Source organism: Candida parapsilosis, contig 006372, assembly GCF_000182765.1.
Source record: "Candida parapsilosis strain CDC317 annotated contig 006372".
NCBI classification, from domain to species: domain Eukaryota; kingdom Fungi; phylum Ascomycota; class Pichiomycetes; order Serinales; family Debaryomycetaceae; genus Lodderomyces; species Lodderomyces parapsilosis.
This window is the reverse complement of record NW_023503283.1, coordinates 693,685-712,198: the sequence shown is the minus strand read 5'-3', so window position 1 is coordinate 712,198 and position 18,514 is coordinate 693,685. Positions and strand designations below refer to the sequence as shown.

Genomic DNA, 18,514 nt, shown 5'->3' with positions numbered 1-18,514 from the left:
AGGCTGGTTGAGGATAAATCTTGGCATATTAGCAGGCAAGTTGCAAAAATTGAGCATTCATGGCTGGAAAATAAGAGCTCTTTATCAACAAAAGCTCTTGCGAAGACCAAGCAATTTCATCTTTCGTAACTTTAACGACGAATGAAAGTTGAGATTGGCTTCCTTCAGCAGTGAATAGTCACGCGCCAATTCAAAAACAACAACATGCAAATTTTCGACATGCTCAAAAACGTTGACAAAGTCTTCAATTCGAAGATGAAGATTCGTGATTCCGAAGTCTTCAATCAATGCATGATTGTAGGGGCTTCTATGCGGGTAAAGAAATGCTTTTAATCTTTAGGTTTTCAAATACAACAGAAATCGGTCGAGAAACTTAAAACAAAACTCACACCAACAATGCTGAACAATTTCCCATATTTTGATATATTGAAAATGTCTAGCTTCGAATTGTGCAATTTTTTCATCCTTGTGCATTCTCGAAAGGTAATTTTCGAGAGTGTTGGTTGAAATAATGGTGTACTTGTTACTTTTTAGGTTATTGATTGTTTTAGGGTACTGAAATGTGAGCAAGATGTTGTCGGTTGCGCACAAAAGTGTTTCTTTGAACCGGGGTGATCGGTATACGAATATGTTACTGTATAATTTTTACTTTGTTATTGTGCACAAGCAAGAATGTAATGGCGCTAGGGGCAACATTGATATTGATTAAACTGGTTGAAAATGTCCTCCAACGCATGAGAAGGCAAATTAACTAGGGGCACTATCAGAAATGGATGATGAACCCATGAACCATTCTGATCTATATAAAGAGTCACGGACAATTATGCTTGAAGGATTTGAAAAAAAGCGAACCTCCTAGTTTCCCTATTCATACACCCGGGGCAGAAACATTGATAAGATAAGAAAAACATAAAAGTGGTGGAGCTAAGTAAATTCTTCATTTCGACAGGAAATAGGCTAGTTGTATGGTAGACCGTGTTAAGCAACACTGTCTTTGTTGAGCGGAGAAGACGGTTTTGGTTGCAAAATTCCAACCCACTGGTTTTTTTGTGTGATTTTTGGTTTGATTGATGCAACAAATTTCGCAAAGGTCAGCCACTGTTCCGATCAAGCGTGTTTCACTGTTCAGCATAATTTCTTAGAATACTGTAGACGTGTACACTAGAAACGATGTCGCAATAAAGAGATATAGCAAGACAAACGTTTACAATACATAACGCAATGTTCTCCATATGGTTCATAAACTTCATTTCTTTTCGTCAGATAATTGATAATCTATACGTGAGTCGTTGGCAACTGATGATTCAAACACCTCCGGAGCCCCAGCACTATTTTCTTGAGACAACTGAGCAATAATCTGGGATTGCACCGCATGCAAATCCTCGGGGTGAGAATCCTGCCATTCATACAACTTGTGAGATTGACCAGTGCAATCCCAGTAAATTCCTCTCGCCATGTGAAATAGTGTTGCTCTGCCCTCCCAAATTGGATAAATGCCAACTTGGAATACTGTGTAAAACGTCCAAATAAAGAATACGCAAACCCATCCAGTAAAAAACTTTTTGGAGAAAATGTACTTGCTTCCATACAATGGCATTGGGAAAAGAATTACCAAACAAATGGTAACAACCACACACACAATGGCGGTAGTTTTGAATGCCTTGTGTAATTGCATTTGATCTTGGGAATACTTTGCACGCCTGCTCTCGGCCAAGTTGCTAGCAATAACAGATATATCGGACATGACGGGATTTAACTTTTCGTTATCACGATGTCTTTTACCTGTGGCTTCCATCAACTCCTCAGTTTCATCCACCTTTGTAATTCTTGTTTCCAACAACTTCCAGTCAAAATTTTGAGGTTTGAAAATGAAGGTGAATAACGGAATTGTAATCAATGGGAAGAGCAAGGATACAACATTACCAGTCAACATGGCATCATCTTGAAACAAGTTATCGTACGTAATGCTTCCAAATTTAGTCTTGCAAACTACTAACCAAGACATGATTGCCAAACTCATTGCAATTGGGGGTGAAAATGTAATAGCTTGCCAGTTTTGCTTTGATGACAATATAGTCATCACAGAACCCATTACTGCTCCTCCAGAAAGAATACCCATTAATTCATACAAGAAACCCAAAGATACGTTACCATAGTAAAGTCCAATTGAAATTGCCGCCATAAAGTAAGCAAATACACCACAACTGATATGGGAGATGAATATCAATTTTTTACCTGTCGCAGTAGGATGGATATAGGTTCGGTATATGTCATATGTGACAATGGTTGAAACAGAAATCAATTCAGATGACATAGCACTGGTACAAGCCATGTAGGTTACAATCAAACTCAAAACAGCACCACTTTTACCCAATAAAGCTGAAGCAGTATTTGGCAACACCAAACCAGCAGCAACCTCTTCAGGAGTCATGGGTCTTTTTAATGGCCATTGTTCTGTACGCTCAAGAGCCAATCCGGCCAATCCCATGGTCAATGAACAAAATGCTGGTATTGGAAGCCATGCCAATGATCCCAAAATATATCCCTTGTAAGCCGACGCAGGGTTAGCTGCAAAAGCTTTATTATAGTATCCATTATCTAAAAACACATTTCCAAAAGCACTCGCAATTGTTATGACGAAAAAGATTCCACCTGATCGTGAATGAATTGTCAAATACGAACCTTCATGATTACCTTCCACTGGATATAGCTCTCCTGCTCTGGTAACCAAGTCCCAAACTACTCCTGGTGATCCCAACACCGGGCTTGTCGCCCACGTGACGAACCCAAAGACAAGAATAATAATAAGCAAGACAACGGTATGAGCATAGTCTGTCAAAATAGTAGCTTTGATACCACCAAATACTGAGTAAACAGTTGGCGAGAGACCAATCAATAAACACGAGGCCACTGGATGCATTCCAGTCAAGTCACGAACAGTAGCTGCACCACCAGTGATTAACATGATTGTGACCATGAAATTAGTTGCTAGACCCCAAATGATATAAACAGTGTGTGCAGGTGCACCATATCTTGCTCTGATAATCTCCATATATGTTCTAGCCAGAGGAGCCCTTTCTTTAGCCTTGATTGCCAATGTAGCGAATAATGTAATCTGAGCAGTGGCACCAAACGCGTATCCACACGAGCCAAAAACCCCATTCTTGTACACCTGTGTGCTTGATGTTAGCAAAGTAGCAGCCCAAGTCCATGATGAAACTACAGCGGCACTGATTAACCCCGACTTAACAGATCTCCCAGCAGTTGCAAACTCTTCCGCAGTGATGATTTCTTTATTATATCGTTTAAGTAAATAAGTGGTGAGCATCATTCCCACGGCAAACACACCACCCAAACCAACAAGGACGGCATATCCGGCACTTTGTGGCAATGGAATAAAATCAGTATCAGCCATGGCTAGTGGAAAAAAATTGAACACCAAATGGCGCTAGGGTGGTTATAATGTAAACTTCACACAGGTTGATGGTTCTGAACGCCTTTCAGGTGAATGGAGAGGAACCACAAGAGTTTATATTTGGACTCATCTCTTCAAAAATCACTTATGTACTTTGAATACCGCAGAATTCAAGAACGATGGGTCTCCACATTTGAAATAACTGTCTCTCTATTTGACATTGGAGAGTGGAACTGGGGTTCCGAATCATCGTGGCCCGCATGCCTCCTTAATCACCAACAGATACGAGATAGTACATCAAAATGTAACATAACGGTTATTCTCTAGTCATATTTGTGGTGGTTCAGAATAATAGCTTAGTCGAGAACAATAAAGTTTGCAAGCTTAAACAAAGAAAAAGAGAAAGCTTAAAAACATGGAGTTTTGAAACGAATCAAATAACCTTCGGAGATGCAGATAACATATATAATCTGAATACGGCTATACGCAAAAGGCGATCAGTTTTAGTGTCACTGGATAAGGCAAGTGGATTTTACGGAAAGCGTCGCTCTTTTTAGTTCAATCTTTTGTGGGGCTGGTGCATAAAATTATGATTAGCTATTTAGATACCAAATAAGGTTCTTGAACTCAAAATGGTGAAGCTCAGAGTTGGTTACATTCAGGCGCTCGAGAATCATTAATGCGATACCGAGTAAGATCATCGGCCAGTGGGTAAATGTTGCCAAATTCGGTACAATTGCTTATAGATAGATTGGATATGGGTGGTGAAATGAAACTCAAAAGGAATCTTCAAAGTACATTAATTGTATGCGGGGGATGCCATATACCGAAACTTTCACCACCAAGCGCAAGTCCAACAGGTTCCCTTTCGAGACGTGAAGCAACTTTCTATGCCCAGAGAATATTGTGACAAAGAGGATCAAAAGCTCAAGGTGGTGATAAACTATATTGTTTCTGCTGCCCTGGGTATATTATAATACGGAATATTTTGTACTTGGTTAATCTTCTTTCCGACTGGATTACGGATGCGAGGTGAAAAGGAAAAGGAGAAAGAGAAATGGGTGGTCTAGGTCTTAGACAAGACTGTTATTCATCCATTACGTTAAACAAGGCATAGTCTAAGAATCATGATACAAATTGTAGTTGCCGGCTGATTCTGATAATGAGTAATGGGGGTGCGTTATTGTATATCTAATAGAGTTGTTTGCATTCAAAGAATCAGGTGTGATAGACAGTAATTAAAACTGATATCTGCAGCTACGGTAGTAAATGAACTTGCTTTCATGGGTTACTAAATAAGCTTGAATAATAGAGAACGACAAACATACCCTTGTCGTGAAAGCTTCGCCATATTTGACCTGGTATCGTTCTAGATCACGTGCCTATATACCACCGAAGTCACGTGAAACGGAAAAGTAGTTAAACAATGATTACATCCGAATTATCAAAATCAGTACCTTATATCCTGAACAATTCGATGTAGATGCTTATAGCAAGTTCTAGTGCATTCACCTGCTGACTAAATTACTATGCTCTGTGTAACTAGTAAGATTATGTAACTAGACATGTCTTTACTCAAGAAGTGTATGATGTAATCGGGGAAAGCAATTTACGCAGGACCTGTTTTTGTGTAAATTTGCATTTTCATTACAAATACCAAAGGAGAGAGGCTAGAATCACATAAGGAGACTTACAAAGCAATTGTAACTATAAGAAAATCTGGACTCACCAACTTCCATTTGATTTCTTCAAGATATAAATACCCATTCACCTCCTCTGTTGTCATTGGTTTTCAATTGACATTTCTTTTTCATTCTTAATTCATATAAACCTACACATACACACAAATACTGTATAATCAACTATGGCTGGCCAAAAATTCCCTACTGATGTTAAACCAAAATACGTCCCATACGACAACGAACACTCGGATGTTTTGAAAGCTGGAGCTCCAAAACCACTTGACTTGGCAGAGGAGTTCAAAGATGGGACTGTTGTCATCACTGCTATCCCTGGAGCTTTCACCCCAACATGTTCCCTCAAACACATTCCTGATTACATTAAAAACGCCGATAAATTGAAGAGTAAGGGGGTCAAGAGAGTTATTGTATTATCCGTCAATGATCCATTTGTGTTGTCTGCATTTGGTAAAGCAGTTGGTTACAAGAATGAAGATAACTATGTTGTGTTCGCCACTGACCCGGAAGGTAAGATATCCAGCCAATTGGGTGAAGACTATGTCTTGGATTTGAGCAATGCTGGTTTGGGCAAGAGATTACAAAGATATGCTGTTATCGTCAAGGATGGTGAAGTCGTTTACTTGGCCAACGAAGACGATGGTGATTTCACTGATATTTCCAGTGTTGATACTTTGCTTAAAAAGTTGTAGATGTGCTGATAGGTAGATAGTTGAGTAATAAAATTAAAGCATAAATGTCGATTGGTATATTTTAGATAGGCTATGAAGATCCAGTAAATTGCTCTTCATCTGAATTTAAAAAAAAAAAAAAAATTATACTTTTCGCGTTCCACAAAGCGCAAATTCCACATCCTTGTTTACACTTTGTCATAAGATCTTTGCAATCAACAACCAATGTCATCCTCGTTCTCTAGATTGCCAAGATATATTGGTGACACCGATGACGAACATTCCATACACTTGAAACATATGATTGGGAAATCCAATCCACTAAGATCACCTAGAAAAGCAATTAACCTTGGTAGGTATCAAAATTCGGACAGCACGACAGAAACTGATGAACAACTACATCGTCGGGATGGAATTACAAGGCCTCAAGTTGAAGAAGAAATATCAATGACATTGAATGGCGTGCAAGAGGATGTTGACGAAAAGGAGTTGAATGAATCATATTTAAAGTTCATCAACAATCAATACGACAATGATTACGTTGAGGAGGACGACGATGACTATGTGTTAAGCGATGACGAGACATATAATGAGACTTCAGATGATGAAGAAAGTGAGGAGTGGAAATATCTGGACTACAAACGAGGGCTTTCTAATGGAACAAGTCATATACATGTGATTGAATCACCAAGGTTGAAAAAGTCAATTGATTATAAAGAACAACAAGATACGAGCAGTCTAGATAAAGAGATTTCATCTATACGTAAATCTACAACAATGCGCTCGAAGACCTGTCTTGGGTTTACAATCGCATATGTGACAGTTTTATTCGTGATTTTGATTATGATGCTAAATAATAAACCACTGGCTGTAGCTGGCCCCGAAGTGGATGTTGCTGCAATAAACACAAGGGTAGATCATCTTGACCTATCCTTGCTGCAACTTCAACGCCAAACAGAATCCACATTGGACCGCATAAATTCAAATATTGAAGATTTGATCAAGTCTCTGCCAACTGCAGATACTGAAAAATTGATATATCTAAAGCATGGACAAGTGCAATTATCTCCTCAGTTTCATCAGTTTTTGAATCTGTTTCTTGATTCGTACAGTCAATCCTACATTAATGATAAGCTAAAGGCAATTAAACAAGAAAAGAAGCTAGACAATGTTGACGAATTAAAGGAATACGTTGATCAAACCATTTCACAATCAATTGACTCAGTCGCTCAAAAAGTAGAGGCAAATGTCGATAAGATCCTCGATGGATTAAATATTGTAAACGATACAATCACAACAGATCCGAGACAAAAGAGTCGTTCTACTAGTGACAAAGTTTGGATCAATTCCATGCTTGATTTTGTTTCAAAAGGATCAAAACTTGTCAATTATGCTGACTATAATCAAGGCTCACGTATACTTGGATTTTTAACATCAGATTTGGATAAACACAACTTGTTGCAAAAGATGTGGTATGGATGGATCATATTTGCCAAGGGGCTTCAAGATCATAACAATGCAATCCATGTACTTTTAGAGGACGACATTTCATGGCAAGGTGGCTACGAAATCGGGATACGTCTAAGTACATCAGTAATTCCCACCGATATCTTGATTCAATTGGAAAATGATGATGCAAAAAGTCCAGTGCACGTCTCCATTGGTTTCAAGCCATACACAAGATCCGGGTTTGATAAATTAAAGTTTCCTAAAGTTGAAGATTCCGTTGGTCATAATACGAAAGCCTGTAAATTCAAATACATTAAATCAAGTCAAATACAACCGGGTATCAATCATATCAAGTTGCCCGTCCGATTTGTCAACTACCAAATTCATGGAAAGGATATCTATTTCAAGTTTTCTCGAAATGTGAGAATAGGTAATATCAAGGTGTATGGAATAAGTGATATAAATGCTGTACAATTACAAAACAAGTTTAAATTGTTGGTTGATGAATTTAATGTTGAAGATAGTGTGGGTGTGACCGAGTCAGAGCAAGTGAGTGAAAGTAAAGATGCAAGTGGTGCTGATAGAGAGGAGATGAAAGTATATGATATAAATGATGATATATATTTGTAGAGTTAGTTGAATCGATACATGTAACAATATGTTTCAAACACAAAATCAAGCAATATTTAAGCAAGATCCTTGACCAAGATTATAACCGAAATTGTTTATTCTCAAGTAAAATATATAAAATAATGTAACCGAATGTATCCCAAATGAACAATATATATAATCAATTGCAAAAACAATTGTTCTAGCTCAAACCTTCTCCACCACTAAAAGCATAAAGTGAAGACCGAAGAGCATCCAAGCAGAATTGAAAATCAAGCAAAATAAAACCCTTTTTTTAATTTTATCTTTTTTTTTTAATAACACTAGACCAATAAAGCACCTATGGCTAAAGCTCCAGCAACGAATGATAATTCATTATATGAACCGGCGTTTGCTACTGTTGCAACTTCCTGGTTCACATCTCTAGCTTCAACAGCATCTGATTCGGAAATTGGCAAAATTGTAAAAATTCCAGATTCACTAGAAGGCGTTTCAAACGTGTCCCAAGTAGTAGTGTCATCAGATGGATATGGAGTCAAGGTAATACCCGTTGGAATACCGGTGAGGTCAGTTGAGTCTGTAGGATGTTCATCTGTAAGGTGTGTCGATGGAATCTTTGTATCAGAGGATGGAACTTCTGGATCAGATGATGGGTCAGGGAGGGAAACACTAGGGATTTCCGGTGGATCAAGAGTGATTGTAGTCTCATCTGGTGGGAGTGGAATTGTCTCGGTTGGACTCCAAACTGTGGGATCATTTGGTGGAACAAGAGTAATTGTTGTTTCCGGCAAGGGACAATAAGTGGTGTAAGTAGTATCATATTCAGTAACAGTTGTAACACCTGTAGTGATTTCAACAGGAGTACATTCGTAGTCTGAACAAGAAGTGATGGTTATTGTGGTTGTTTGGATCTCAGTTTCAGTCGTCTCTTCCGGTGGTTGTGATGGAACTGATGAAGGCGGTGGTGGAGGAGGATGCTCAGTTGTGGTGGTGGTCGTTATTGGACACCACGTGGTGTAGGTTGTCCAATCGTCGGTAACTGTGGTTATACCAGTGGTAACTTCAGCAGTGGTACATTCGCCATAATCACACCATGTCACAGTGACAACGGTGGTTTCCGGAATTGTTATTGTGTCCGTGGTAGGTAATGGACACCAAGTGGTGTATGTCGTTTCAATTTCCGTAATTGTAGTTACACCAGTGGTAACAGGGACTGTTGTACATACGTCGTTCTCACATTTTGTCACAGTAACGATTGTTGTTTCTGGTATAGTCACTGTTTCAGTTGGCAATGGACACCAAGTGACATAAGTTGTTTCAACCTCTGTGATTGTAGTGACACCAGTAGTGACTGGCTTGGTGGTACATTGGTCGTACTCACACTCAGTTATTGTCACAATTGTGGTCTCTGGAATAGTAACAGTTTCTGTGGGAATTGGGCACCATGTCGTGTATGTAGTTTCAGTTTCAGTGACGGTGGTCACACCCGTTGTCACCGGCTTAGTAGTACATCCATGGTGGTCACATTCAGTGATAGTGATACAGGTTGTTTCAATTGTGGTTGAAGGAACCGTAATTGTCTCTGTTTCAATAGGGCACCAAGTGGTATATGTAGTATCAGTTTTTGTGATTGTTGTGACACCAGTAGTGATGGTAGTTGGATGGCACTTGTCTTGGTGACAAGTAGTAGTTGTTATTTCTGTGGTTGTGACAGTAGTGGTTGATTCATCTGGTGGGGGGGAGTGTGAATGTGAAGGCCACGAGTGTGATGGCCATGAGTGTGATGGCCATGAGTGTGATGGCCACGAGTGTGATGGCCATGAGTGTGATGGCCACGAGTGTGATGGCCATGAGTGTGATGGCCACGAGTGTGATGGCCATGAGTGTGATGGCCACGAGTGTGAAGGCCATGAGTGAGAGGGCCACGAGTGAGAGGGCCATGAGTGAGTTGGATGAGAATCATCAGTTGTTGGGCTATCTGTAGGTGGCTCTGAACCAGGTGGAGCAACTGAATCACTGAAGGAAACCGTTGGGATAGATGCAGTCAATGTTGGTAACGAAAATGTTGGAGATGAACTAAAAGAAATCGACGTTGGCGATGGTAAAGAAATTGGTGGAACAGAATCGCTTGAAATGGGTGACGGTAATGAAATTGGTGGAACAGAATCACTTGAAATGGGTGACGGTAATGAGATTGGTGGAACAGAATCACTTGAAATGGGTGAAGGTAATGAGATTGGTGGAACAGAATCGCTTGAAATGGGTGATGGCAATGAGACTGGTGGAATTGTGTCAGTTGAAATTGGTGAAGGAAACGAAACTGGTGGTACAGTGTCACTTGAGATAGGTGATGGCAATGAAACTGGTGGTACTGAACTAGTTGTTGTTCCTGGGGGTAAATCAACTGAAAGGGATGGAGCACCAGACGTTGTATCACGGCGTCTAATGGCAAAAGTGGAACCAATCACGATCCAAGTGGAAAAAGCGAGAATATTTGATAACTGCATTGCTTTGAATAGGAATTACTGGGAACGTTATTGAAGTAGGGGGAAACTTTGGATCCATTTCAACATCATGATTAGTGAACTTCTAAAGGTATTTATATTGATTCTCAAATTGTATGACCTTCGGATTCTTGACCATTTACACCCATATGCAAAACCCTGAAGCTTAGTGCCACAATCAATAAACCCCGACTCCATAAAACACTAGATTATAGTGACCACGCGGCCATGGCAAGGGAAGGAAGGGTAGTGTTAGTGTTGTTGTAAGCAACTATAGCAACGTAAAAACAGATGATCACAACACTGGCCAAGAAACCCAAGCCTCAAACGTATTCCTATATCCACCTAAACTCCATTAAAGAGGAACAAAAGAAAAGAAAAGAAAAAAAATGGCGATCTGTTTATTGTTGACGTATTTCTAATTTTAAAAATAGTCCTCATTTCTTCCTTTGTTTGTTTGTTTACCCAACAGAGATAAATTTACAAATACAAAATCTATATATGATCTGCGTTTTTTATCAAAACGCGGAGAAAAAAACACCATAACAACGTATATACCATTACCGAGTACTTTGTGCAGGCTCTAGAACCCTTAACTAAATATAGCCTTACCCAAAACTAAAACAAACACGAATTGATGATCCGTTAAATCCATTTGTTCCGCTTCTCCCTCAACTCAAACGATGTTCCGAAATAAACTAAACAACAACAATAGACAATGCAGGGAGCATTGAAAAGAATCTAGAACGTTTTCAGTTGCAAAACCAATGCTATGTCAGAACACTAAGTTTCAAGATGAACCTCATTGATAGCGTTGGAAGAAGCGTGGCGCCGGATTCGATCCAGTTGCATCAAACGGAAAAATAAAGGGTTCTAAAACAATATCACACAAAGTCTAAGTCACAAAATAATTTGACCAAAAAAGGTTAAAATCCCTTTCCTCTTGCACCCTACACAAAAATGGAAGGAAGTATCGAGCAACGTGGTAGACATAGTTTATGGAAATTCCTTGAAAGTTTCCTTTCTATAACCTACATTTGCATCATACAAGTTTCAAAACCGATACATCTTTCTCAAACCCACAAATACTACAAAAACTACTTCTTCAAACTGTAAAACCGAAAAATAGAAAACTTTTTGTTGTAAAATTAATTAACAGAAACTTATACAGAAAATACTATATATGCACTATAAAAAAAAGGGTAAGTTATTATTGTCCAGTGTGTTAAAACCAAAAGAATCACTAATTATAAAATAGTTAGAAGCTCTAAATCTTTTCTGAAACGTAGACAAACACAGCTTTACTCTTTCCTCAATCGTAGCATGATTAAATTCCTCAGTAAAGAGTTGTCATACGAATTCACTCAGACCTAGCAACCTCTTTAAATCACTCTCCAGTTGTAGAAAGCTTTAAATTGTCCAATTATACCGAAATAAATAAAAAAAGAAGCACATGTTGTAGCAATTTAAATGAAAATGCTCAATGCAATTGTGTAAATAAGGATAAAAAAATAGTAGTGTAGACCCTCTAATCTAATCAACTTAGATCAAAGCAGCACCCAAAGCCAATAATCCTACAACGACTGGAACAGACTTGGCGGCACCGGCAGCTTCAGAAATTTCTGAAACAGTTGGAGCTGGTGATTCTTCAGCTGGGGTGGTTGATTGTCCGGCAACGGTGGTTTGAGTGGTTGGTTGTTCACCGGTTGGTTGAGCAGTTGGTTGTTCGGTGGTTGGTTGTTCAGTTGGCTTTTCACCAGTTGGTTGTTCAGTTGGCTTTTCACCAGTTGGTTGTTCAGTTGGCTTTTCACCAGTTGGTTGTTCAGTTGGCTTTTCACCAGTTGGTTGTTCAGTTGGCTTTTCACCGGTTGGTTGCTCAGTTGGCTTTTCACCAGTTGGTTTTTCTGGCAATGGGCAGTAAGTAGTGTAAGTAGTTTCAACATCTGTAACAGTGGTTACACCAGTAGTGACTGGCACTTCAGTACACTTGTCCTCTTCACATGAAGTAATAGTAACGACAGTGGTTGAGATTTCGGTTTCAGTTTCAGTTGGCTTTTCACCAGTTGGGTGTTCGGTTGGCTTTTCGGTGGTTGGCAATGGGCACCAGGTTGTGTAAGTGGTCTCAACTTCAGTGACAGTGGTGACACCAGTAGTAACTGGAACTTCAGTACATTTGTCTTCTTCACATGAAGTGATGGTGATGACAGTGGTTGAAATTTCAGTTTCAGTTGAAGTTGGTGGTGCGGTGGAATTGGAGTAGCCAGCCAAAGCGGTACCAGCAGCAGCAGATAAAACAGCGAGTTTGGAGTATTGCATTGTTAATTTAATTAGTAAGTGGTCTAAGCGAATGTAGAAGATTAGTTTTGATATAGAGAAGAAAGGGAAGAAAAGTAATGAAGATTTTGCAAAAGTTGTGGAAAGATACTAACCTATTTATAATCTTTGTTTGAGTCCGTCACTCCTCCATGTGAAATTAAGAAAAAACTGATACTTGCAGATTTTTGTTGTTTTTTCTTTTTGCAATCCGAAAGGACTAAAATTAACCCAAAATAGAGGTTCATTTCAGATTTTGTAATACTTTTTTTAAAGGCTAAGAACAATGCTGGTTAATGTAAGTTACTCATACAATTTTAGTTGCGGTACGATTTTGTGCTCTGGATGCTTTTAGTTATTGTTTACTAAACAAAGAGAGGGAAAGCATGTTTTGAGCACCTCTTGATGGATATATTATGGGAGTGGACAACGCATTTTTCCTAGTCATTGAAGTCAGGCTCAAGTTCTACAATGTGGGTCGTGGGATGCTAATGCTTGTAGGGCAATGATTTCAAGAAAAAGAAATGAGAATACCAAATAGTATCCCATCTATTAATAGCATCACAACTCAGTGATTAATTCCATTGCAGCCTGTTCAGATTTTGTGTAGGTTGCTGCAACTTTTCTTAAAGGGAATACTATCACCTTGCACAAGAAGTACAAACTAAAAGTAAATAAACAAACAAATAAACAAAAGAAACAAAAGAAACAAATCGTAGTACTAAATATAGAACAGTATCAAATCTCAGATTAATGCCTTTAGTTTCTGTATAGTTTGAAATACTCATGCACAACTAAAAGTTCTATTCTGAGAGGATGTGATGCAGCGTGTTAGCTCAGCCGTAGGTACGCCATCGCTCCGCTAGCCACTAATGCCCCTCGTGCCAATACCTGAGGAGACACGAAACTGAATCCAGAGAGAATTGCTGTATTTACCACAATGTAAACCAAAGCTCAGCTTTATGCACCGGCGCGTATATAGAGTAGTGCAATTGCAAGAATTTTTGATCATATGTTATGTTACGTTACCACTTTCCCTTTTTCTCTATGTGCAGTATCCTCCAGGATAAAGTCCTTTTTCTATCGCGTACATCCTTTTTCCCTCCCCCTCCCCTTCCCCCCCACGGTCACTGCCAGTGCAGCTTCGCCGCATGACTTGATAGTCATTATGCAGTAAAACATTGCAAGGAAAGCAGAGAGTGAGAAAGTAGTATTAAATCTCACCAAGTCCAGTGGCTGACGTTTCCGAGGGCGGCGAGTACCCGCTTTGGTTACTTTATCTGTTCACCACCTTCCGTTCATGGTTTATAGGCGTCTTCACAATGGTAGATTACGAATCGATTGCTATTCTTATTGTAGTTTTCCGGGAGAACTATATGGCAACATTAGACTTTCATTCTATCATCATTAGATGAAGAGATATAATAGAACAAAACATTTTTTTTGTCACTATGTACACTACCCGGATTTAATAAAAGGGGAGGGGGGAGTGAGAATTTAAATTGGACACAAAGCTGCAAAAAGAGAAGGTAGTGTCGCATATACCAATTTCATCATCGGAGTAGGGAGAGACGTACGTTTCTTAAGATCTGAGTCAACAAAAAGATCAGCAAGCATTGCAAGCTTCCAAACATACTTCACCCTTTGGTAAATACTGGCTCTCGTGAGCAGATGGTGAGTGAGCCTCTTCTTCGCCTACCAATGGCTTAAGTTCTACGCCCGCTTTTTTCGATTGACCCTGGGGAAAGAGAGATTTTGTGGTGACAAAGCCTCTGCAACATGATCGAAGGCAACAAAACAAAGATTTTGTGTTTTTGCGTTGCTACAGTGACAACGAAAGGGAGACTAGATACAGGTCGCTTTTGTGTGATTACTGAGCAACTTTGGCCACTGCTGATAATCCGGCAATAGTTGATTTAGGGGAGCCTCTCTTTGTTAAGTAGTCTCATCTAAGAAGCTGTTTGTGTATGTGTGTGTGTGAAAACATGTTCACAATAGTATGAGCTATTCCCCTATTTGGATTTCCAAAACAATTCGTCCCTAAATTGTGCTCCTATTGGATAAGAAAAAGAAAATACCGAAGTTACTCGAAAACGTCTGTACGATTTCCATATCCGTCCACACGATTTCCTAATTGGTAAGAAGTATGAGATGGGGGTTGTTTACGTCGACAAACATACATTCCTTACAAGGATTAAAAACTAAAAAAATTGGATTGCTGCAAGAATCTCAAAGATTTGCATTTTTAAGCACCCATGCATAAAGCCCACGTTGCTTAACTATAATGACTTTCCAGCAAATTCCAAGAAATTCCACGCCAGATTTTGCCAATCGCCATCTTTTGACAATAAATTCTGATCAAGGTCAATGTATGAAGTAAACTCTTTATCGTTTTCGTATGTGCTTACTAAGCCTACCTGTATCAGTCGGAATTATCATACACCCCTCATGGGGTGCAAAATTATACACTCAGTGGTTAATTTCGCGCTACTCCTGAAGCTAGAATGATATACGTTAAAACTCTCAACACAACACCCATAAATGTTTCACTTCCTTCTACCCCTGCCGTGAAGCCGAAATACAAATTACAAGTCGCTAAATTATAGGAGGTTTGACTGTACCTTCTGGATGTAGGAAGTTCATGTTCCCTATTTGCTGGTTTGTGACCTTTACAGCCAAGAAATACTTCCATTCTATTGTTCTCATTAGATTTCGCTACGTTCCGCTGAGAAGAAAGCATAATCATATTCCAATTTTTACCCAACAAATCAACCCACTCACTACTTTACAACCAAAAATAAAGGGTAGTGCAAGGGTGGCGCAAATCTTTTGTAGTTTATCAAACGTTTGCTGCAACTATGTAATAGTTTGTATATTCATTTTTGTGTAATTGTAACCAAATGCCAAGCGAAATTCCGACCCGACAATAGCAGATATTATCGCCAAGTCAAAAGTCATACAAGTCAAAAGTCAGGAGCTTGATTCTTTGCTTACTGAAACGGAAAGAATCATGTCATGTATTTCGTCATAAATTCCATTACCATGTTGTGAAAGATAGTTACCTTTTTTGGAACCTGACTTGTTTTTCTTTTATGTTGGCAAAACAGGCGAAGGGTCTGCGCTTTCGCAAATGGGTAAAGAGCAGACCAAATATATTTGGAAAAAACAGTTAAGGGGGCAGATCGGTTGCACGTGAGACAGATCTCAAAACTGTCAGACTTACCTCAGTATCTCTACACACCACTACAATGACAATACCCCCATACGGAAACCAAAGGTTTATTCGATGTGTTCGAAAACTATGTATAAGCTTCGTTAAAACACACTGTCCAACAAACCTTTGAAACTGAAAGGTTCATAAGGCATACCACCACCTTCAAAGTATTTAGACATACTTTCAACCCAATGCAATCTCAACGAATGCAACATGGCTGAAGTACCTTCCATGACAACCAAGATACACACGGTCAATGTAAACCACATGGCAAACAAGAATACAACGGCAACCACACCAAACACTCCAGTTGGACCAAATGCTTTGCTAATGGTCATGGACCACAACACTGTAGATAATTGTGCATGAGCCAAGGATAACGCCCACAATCTCAAGTAGGAAGCAGTATGTGACACACAGTTAAGACAGAATTCAATAGTGTGAATCACTTGATGAATCATTATATCCCCAAATGAATGCTCTTCATGGTCTTCACCATCTCCTTCTTCATCGTCGTTTTCATTGTTGTTGTATGTAGAACCATTTGAACCGCCAACTTCCTCATCATCATTGGGCAAGGCCGAGTATTGCGCGTGTTGCTTCGCTTCTTTATCCAATTGTCTCTTTAACCACAATGGTTTCACGAAAAGTAACCAAGGTACACAAATCAATGCAATAACAACCAACCAAATTTGAATTGTGGCTTGTCCTGGGTAAAAAGGTTCCTCGACGTTTCCTGGTGATAAAAACATCGAAATCAACATGTTCAAGATCCCCGGTGGTTGATACTTTGATTCTGCCCAATTAACTGTCCATTTGTATACAATTACCAACGATAAATATCCAAAGATTCCCTGCATGAACAACAATCCGGGGATAAAGTTACCAACAATGTCAACGATTGAATCAAAGTAAATGTAGTTGGCAATTGAGAAAAAGTATGAGTAAGTCATATGAGCATATCCCATCAATATCGACAACTTCATCTTGTACGAGTTAGAAAACAACAACGCATTCTCTGTACCATGCCATGCCGGATCCATACCAAAGATGTAGGTCCCCACTTCCTTGGCAATCAACGTATCGCCAACTTTAAAATGTTCAGGCCATTCCCAGCCACTCTTGAAGAAATCCATTGATCTTGAAAACACGTCATTGTAGATGAATCCAGTGTACATGGAGAAAATACCCATAAGTAACAAAATGTAACGACCAGTGTATGCCATATCAAAAATTTCATCCTTTTTAACGCCACTCAATTTCTTTTCATTCAACACTAAAAATGCCGCCGCTAAAAACATAATGAACCCATGTCCCAAATCACCAAACATAATAGCAAACATGAATGGGAATGTAATAATCGTAGGTAATCCTGGGTTAATTTCCTTGTATCGAGGAGTGCCATATGCGTCACAAATGGCTTGGAATGCATAGGTGAACTTGTTTGTACGCACATACGTCGGTGGTGTTCTATTTGTGCTCAAAACATTGACAATCGTAGGAATAGATTGTGTTTGGTCAAATTCCTTCACCACTTGGGTAAGTTCAGGTATCGAATCCGTCGGTGTCCATCCTTCACCAAGAAGCAATTTCCTAGCCCCGTCGTAGTCACATCGATTCATGGTCTTGTACACTTGCTTTTCTCTAGCAATAATCTCCCACCATTTACCGAGATCTTGACTAATGGCAATGAGTTCAGAGGTTAATGCATTTTCGGATTCGCTTAAAACAGTACCTAGGTCTTCAAGCTTTGATTTCACTTCAGACAATTGCTTGGATCTTGCTTCTTCACTTTTGTCAACATCATAAACTTCAGCATCCAACGACTCGCAAACTTTCACAATTCTATCGTGGACGAGTGATCCATAGGAGAAAATGATAAACGTATTCTTGGCCACATAGGCATTGTGCTTGACATCGTAAATCTCTTCTTGCAACTCTTCACTGTGGTAATACAAATTACCTCTCAAGATCCTCCACAAAATTTGTTGCAAGATCCCAACTTTGTCACGATTAATAACACCAGAGATGAATTGTGATGCTGATGCTGTAGCGGACGACAACAATAAACGCAGCTCGTCAAATTCTGGAAGTAAGGAACGTTCAATTGCACTACCATGTCCACCAAGCTGGTAATGAAAAAACTTGTCCACTGCCAATATAGTAAACTTGAACTGCTTCAAGTAATTTTGATTCTTGTACAATGTCTCAACAGAATCTCTTAATTGAACAACCCGATCCTCTAACAACTGACCGCTTTCGACTAAATCGTCTATATCTGATTGTTGCGGTATAACAAATTCATAAGGGTACAACTTGATTGGGATATCTCTGTAATCCAACTCTTGTTTGAATAATCGATACTGTCTCTCGGTATTGTCCAACTTCCTCAACTCATTGACAAACGATCGTTGAAATTCATTCACTTTCGAATTCAAATCTCTAAATTGGATGATATCCAATTGACCAATCTTGTAGATGGTTTCTCTAGCGACTTCAGTTGGAACATAGATCTGAACAAGCGACATGTCCGCTGAACGGAACACGGCTTCCTCCTTGTCTGACATTTTTCCTAAAGATAGATGCGTAAGAAGATGTTGCAGCGAATGATGGATTAAAGCCTAATCTTGAATGTGATTTCG

At 39.3% G+C, this 18,514-nt stretch overlaps 6 protein-coding genes across 6 annotated transcripts; 2 read left to right on the top strand and 4 right to left on the bottom strand. All coding sequences in view use genetic code 12, as the record gives it.

Annotated features, from left to right (window-relative positions):
* Positions 1–1,246: 1,246 nt before the first annotated feature.
* CPAR2_403220 (sodium:solute symporter family protein) lies at positions 1,247–3,415 on the bottom strand (the record flags this gene model as incomplete). Its single annotated transcript, XM_036811224.1, has 1 exon — positions 1,247–3,415. The coding sequence occupies one exon, from the start codon at positions 3,413–3,415 to the stop codon at positions 1,247–1,249; it is 2,169 nt and encodes a 722-aa protein (XP_036667682.1).
* A 1,864-nt stretch (positions 3,416–5,279) lies between these two features.
* Positions 5,280–5,804, top strand: AHP1 (thioredoxin peroxidase; the record flags this gene model as incomplete). Its single annotated transcript, XM_036811222.1, has 1 exon — positions 5,280–5,804. The coding sequence occupies one exon, from the start codon at positions 5,280–5,282 to the stop codon at positions 5,802–5,804; it is 525 nt and encodes a 174-aa protein (XP_036667681.1).
* A 204-nt stretch (positions 5,805–6,008) lies between these two features.
* CPAR2_403200 (uncharacterized protein) lies at positions 6,009–7,862 on the top strand (the record flags this gene model as incomplete). Its single annotated transcript, XM_036811221.1, has 1 exon — positions 6,009–7,862. One exon carries the CDS (start codon positions 6,009–6,011, stop codon positions 7,860–7,862), a length of 1,854 nt encoding a protein of 617 aa, XP_036667680.1.
* Positions 7,863–8,164: 302 nt separating this feature from the next.
* Positions 8,165–10,348, bottom strand: CPAR2_403190 (uncharacterized protein; the record flags this gene model as incomplete). The annotated part of the gene is made up of 1 exon (XM_036811220.1): positions 8,165–10,348. The coding sequence occupies one exon, from the start codon at positions 10,346–10,348 to the stop codon at positions 8,165–8,167; it is 2,184 nt and encodes a 727-aa protein (XP_036667679.1).
* Positions 10,349–11,887: 1,539 nt separating this feature from the next.
* PGA62 (Pga62p) lies at positions 11,888–12,661 on the bottom strand (the record flags this gene model as incomplete). Its single annotated transcript, XM_036811219.1, has 1 exon — positions 11,888–12,661. The coding sequence occupies one exon, from the start codon at positions 12,659–12,661 to the stop codon at positions 11,888–11,890; it is 774 nt and encodes a 257-aa protein (XP_036667678.1).
* Positions 12,662–15,973: 3,312 nt separating this feature from the next.
* Positions 15,974–18,439, bottom strand: VPH1 (H(+)-transporting V0 sector ATPase subunit a; the record flags this gene model as incomplete). The annotated part of the gene is made up of 1 exon (XM_036811218.1): positions 15,974–18,439. The coding sequence occupies one exon, from the start codon at positions 18,437–18,439 to the stop codon at positions 15,974–15,976; it is 2,466 nt and encodes an 821-aa protein (XP_036667677.1).
* Positions 18,440–18,514: the final 75 nt, after the last annotated feature.